This window comes from Mirounga leonina, unplaced genomic scaffold (assembly GCF_011800145.1).
Source record: "Mirounga leonina isolate KUSES-001 unplaced genomic scaffold, KU_Mleo_1.0 Mir_129, whole genome shotgun sequence".
In the NCBI taxonomy this organism is placed as follows: Eukaryota; Metazoa; Chordata; class Mammalia; order Carnivora; family Phocidae; genus Mirounga; species Mirounga leonina.
The window spans coordinates 14,721,198-14,726,377 of NW_023270323.1; the positions used below are offsets into that span (position 1 = coordinate 14,721,198).

The 5,180-nt window shown below is 33.5% G+C and overlaps 1 protein-coding gene across 24 annotated transcripts in view; it reads left to right on the top strand.

Annotated features, from left to right (window-relative positions):
- The window catches only part of SEC31A (SEC31 homolog A, COPII coat complex component), an 85,907-nt gene that overhangs the window by 24,254 nt on the left and 56,473 nt on the right, over positions 1 to 5,180 (top strand). For all 24 annotated transcript variants that reach the window (XM_035004658.1, XM_035004647.1, XM_035004646.1 and 21 more), the window contains 4 exons: positions 215 to 413; positions 1,627 to 1,722; positions 2,856 to 2,996; positions 4,339 to 4,481. In XM_035004658.1, the coding sequence (XP_034860549.1) occupies positions 215 to 413; positions 1,627 to 1,722; positions 2,856 to 2,996; positions 4,339 to 4,481 (579 nt within the window). The remainder of the gene's footprint in view (positions 1 to 214; positions 414 to 1,626; positions 1,723 to 2,855; positions 2,997 to 4,338; positions 4,482 to 5,180) is intronic.

The window sequence follows — 5,180 nt, forward strand, 5'->3', positions numbered from 1 at the left end:
AAGCTTTTACTCTTCAGGATTATAAAATCAAATATGCACATATGAATATATAAATAAAAACTAAAATGCCGTTTCACCAAGTCATGCACGGTTACCAGGAATAGAGGAGAAGCAATGTTTTTATTTATGAAAACATGGAATTGAATATATAATTTCAAATGCTTTTCTATAACTATTTGACTTAAATCAGTTATTTACTCATTTTCTCTTAAAGGTACCACAAGTTGATTTGGGGGCCTCATAAGATGGATTCCAAAGGGAATGTCTCTGGAGTTCTGATTGCAGGTGGTGAAAATGGAAATATTATTCTTTATGATCCTTCTAAAATTATAGCTGGAGACAAGGAAGTTGTGATTGCCCAAAATGACAAGCATACCGGCCCAGTAAGAGCCTTGGATGTGAATATTTTCCAGGTTAGACTTTTGACCTTTATTCATAATTCTTGAGATACATACTGCTTATTTGAAATAAGCATATGAATCTGCTATGCCTCAGTCTTGGAATTAAAAGCTAAAAATGTGTGCCTGTGCAGGTTGATGAGTGAGTGTATTTTTTTGAAGAATGGAGGGTTCAGAGTTGGGATCAAGGTAAACGATAATAACTCCATGGAGGGGATCAGGCAACAAAGAGTCAGGCAGTCTACTTTTGCCATCATAAACATTACTGAATATTAATTATATAAATGTAATGGTTAGCAAAGATCTTGAGTTAATAGGATATTAGAGCATAACGACCAAAACATGAATATTATCTCAAAGTTTAAAATAGTTACTTTTCTTGTATTATAAATAAATACTTAGGGTATAGAAATACAACCTGAACTTCTTTTCCATAGTTTATGGTGCCTACTCTTTAGATTAGATAGTTAGTTCCTTTGTTAATTAGTTTAAACAGCAGCTGCTTCTTGGTTAGTGTCTTGTGTTATAGGTGACTACAACCATAGAATTCCTCTGTTTTCATAGTTATATGTCAGTTGATCAGAGAAGAATTTATGAGAGTGAATAATAAAGGATGAAAGCCAGTATATGAAACCCATTATCTTCCTGTACTTCCTATCACAGTTTTAGGGTCTTTTTGACCCTAAAGGTATGCAACAGAGAGAACCTAGAAATACTGCCACCCAGAACAAGACTGAGTGTAAATGAACTAGAAAGACATGAGGATTTAAGACAAGAGGTTTTCCAGAAGCTGGCTTTGAAGTATCCGGAGATAGATGCCATTATTTTAAGATTCAGTTATTTATCTGAAAGCAATAATTGGTTTTGCCTATTTTTGTCTCTCTCTCACAATCAGATCCCCTTCCTGCACAAATGATAATCCCCACATGGTTGCATGATTGTTTGAGAATTTATCCATATAATTATTTTTTAATCTCTTGTATTATAATGCCAGTAGACCTACTGTCTTTTTAGTGAAATAGAATTTTATAACATGCTTCTCTGAAAAACTATTGCAGTTTCAGATTATTATCCATAGCATTTAGGAATTCATGAGTTTTGTTTTTTTAATTAAATAGAAAAGTTGTATGCCCTAAAACTGATAGAGCTGTCTATCTCTGAACAGTTACTCAGAGTTCTCTTAATTATTCATAAATGCTATTTCATTATTAATTATTTCTTATTGCAGACTAATCTGGTAGCCTCTGGTGCTAATGAATCTGAAATCTACATTTGGGATCTCAACAATTTTGCAACTCCAATGACACCAGGAGCCAAAACACAGGTATTGCATTGATTTTGATGTGATCAAAAGAACCAAAACTGGTTCTTCAACACTTATTTATTTCATTTTTTTCACACAAAATATATTTGTTTAAAATCAGTGTTTAGATGTTACTGATTTTCCTTCAGTATAGCAAAGTATTAGTAAATGTGTTTTTCAAAGTATCAATGAGTCCTTCAACAGCAAATATTTATTCAGTGCCTACCACCAGATACTGTTTGATGTACTAGACATATAGTAATGAATAAAATAGACAAGTCTGATAATTTTTTTTAGATACAGTATTTTATATAGTATAATATTTTGTGTTGTATAGTATTTTGACGATATCTCACCTTAGAATAAAAATCATAGACTAGAAAGGAAACTTATCTTTTAAAAAAACAACTCAACCCCTTTCCTATTTATTTCTGTAAATTAAGAAAGAACAGTCTTCCACTTGCCTCCTTGAAGTTTATGTTATATAGACTACTCAAATTGAGTAGTCATTATAATGGGCCCCAACATTCTGGCCATCTTAGAGGTAGTATAATGACAGCATATGATCTACCATTTATTTTTATTTATTTATTTTTTAAGGATTTTATTTATTTATTTGAGAGAGAGAGAGAGAGAGAGCACATGGGGTTGAAGGGCAGAGGGCAAGGGAAAGAGAGAATCCCAAGCAGACTCCCCGCTGAGTGCAGAGCCTGACGTGGGGCTCAGTCTCAGAACCCTGAGATCATGACCTGAGCTGAAATCCAAGAGTTGGACGCTTAACCCACTGAGCCACAGGCGCCCCTAGGCTATAAGTTTTGCTCTGCCTAGTTGTCCATCATACTTATCAATGTCTACTTTGTAGTTCATTATCTACCTTGTGGCAGTTGCAAATTAAGAAAAAGTGCTTGATTTGTAGCAAGAGCTTAATAAATGCCTGGTGAATGAGACAATATTAAACAAGGTAAAATACTTGAATTGGCATATACCTGAGCTCTAAATTGTATTATATTTATTGAGAACTTAGAAATATAAAAAAATTTATGGAATGAATAGATCAGATTTTAATTAATTCATTTTTTAAAAAGAAGGATCAGATTTTGTACTTAAATTTGATCATAACTGAGAAATGGTTTTTAGTAGTTTCTTCCTTTTAGCCCCCAGAAGATATCAGCTGCATTGCATGGAACAGACAAGTTCAGCATATTTTGGCATCAGCCAGTCCCAGTGGCCGGGCCACTGTATGGGATCTTAGGAAAAATGAACCTATCATCAAAGTTAGTGACCATAGTAACAGGGTAAGTATATGATTGATTTGTCATATACAGAAACATGCTATGTTTCTGCTGTATGTATTTCTATATTGTTTGTCAGTGTTGACAACAAATCAAATTTTTGTAAAGTCAAATCCTGTCTTTTCATGGACCAATCATGTTGGAATGAGGTTTTTCCTTGGGGAAGATAATAAAATTTCTAATAAACCATGTTGGATATTGTTAATAATGAAGAGAGAGATTGTTAATTAAATACCTTATTCCATGATATACTGGTTGTTTTTACTTTACTAGCTGTTTCAAAGCATTATAGCAACTTTTTATCTTTAGCTTTCTCTAGAATGTACACATTTTTCCAGCTAATAATTGTATGACTGTGAACTTGTAGTTTCCATACTCCTGGCTTCATCTCTTCTGATTAGGTACTGCTAAAGTGAGCTAATATTCTCCCGTTTGCCTAGTAGATGTAGTTGTATTAACACATTAAATTTTTGACCTAACAAATTCCTTAATACTATGTCATAATGTGCTATAAAATATTTTAGACATAATTAAGGGCCTCATTTTGTTAGTTTTTAATTACATTATTTAGTTTGACATTTTTAAAAACAAGTTTGCCTAAATCAGAGCATACATATATAATTTAACAATAACCACAAAAAAACTATTTAAAAAAATATTTCTTCAGGATGTTGTTTTTCAATGAATTAGGAATTTTAAGACAAGTTTTAATTGAATAAAGCATACAATAAGCATTTCCATTATCGTCTGGAACATTTAATAGGATCTGAATGTCCAGGTAATTCTCAGTAATACTGTTAATTTATTCCATGTGAAAATTTAAGTGGTAGCTGTTGCTTTAGACATTTTGTCTTGACTTTTTTGACAAAATAGAGGAAAGGTGTGGATTTTTTTTTTTTGTTATAATCTTTTTTAAAAAATGATTTATTTGTGAGAGAGAGAGCGAGCAAGCTCCATGGGGGAGGGGCAGAGGAAGAGAGACAAGAGAAGCTCCCCACACACAGTGGGGAGCCCGACATGGGAGCAATCCTAAGACCCTGAGATGAACTGAAAACATTTAAACTTTTTACTTTTAAGAGTACTGTTTAAGGCTGTTTAATAAAATTTAATAGTTTTAAAGAGACATCACATCTTAAAGGCTCCAAATGCAGGCTCTGGAGATAGCTGTCAGGATTCAAAATTTAATGGTTTTAGGTTTTGTTTTTTGTTGTTTTTTTTTTTTAATAAACTAAGCCTGAACTGATGTTTTCTACTATTTGTTTCAACAAAGGCATGTTCCTCAAGCTCATTTTGGCTCTTCATAAAGTAATAGGATTGATACATTGTGAGCCTTAACTATCTGCAGATGCATTGCTCTGGGTTGGCGTGGCATCCTGATGTTGCGACTCAGATGGTCCTTGCCTCTGAGGATGATAGATTACCAGTGATCCAGATGTGGGATCTTCGCTTTGCTTCCTCTCCACTCCGTGTCTTGGAAAACCATGCCAGGTATCATGCTGCTCTTCCAAGGAACTTGATTTCTTTATTTTTAAAAACACATTTACTTATTATTTTGAATTATCACATAATTATTTTTAAATTCAGGAATCTATTTTGTCACTATCTTGTAAAAGTTACTATAAATGGTTTTTATTTGAAGCAATAATCATCTGATTTTCTGTTCCCAAAAATGGTAGCCAATTCATATCCTAACAGTACGAAAATGTGATAAAGGATATTCCACTACTTTTTTCACATTATAATTAATAGATTAAAATTCCAGTATACCACCACACTTTACTCTTGACATTATCCAGTTTGATCTTTATTAGGGTCAAAATACTCCATAACATTCAGTGACAAGCAACAGTTAAAAAGTTTGTTTTATTTCTGAGTTTCTTTTTTTTTTTTTTTTTTTAAAGATTTTATTTATTTATTTGACAGAGAGAGACACAGTGAGAGAGGGAACACAAGCAGGGGGAGGGGGAGAGGGAGAAGCAGGCTTCCCGCGGAGCAGGGAGCCCGATGCGGGGCTCGATCCCAGGACCCTGAGATCATGACCTGAGCCGAAGGCAGACGCTTAACGACTGAGCCACCCAGGCACCCCTATTTCTAAGTTCCTATTTTAATTTAAAAGCATCTATTTCTAAGTTCCTATTTTAATTTAAAAGCATCTATTTCTAAGTTCCTATTTTAATTTAAAAGCAT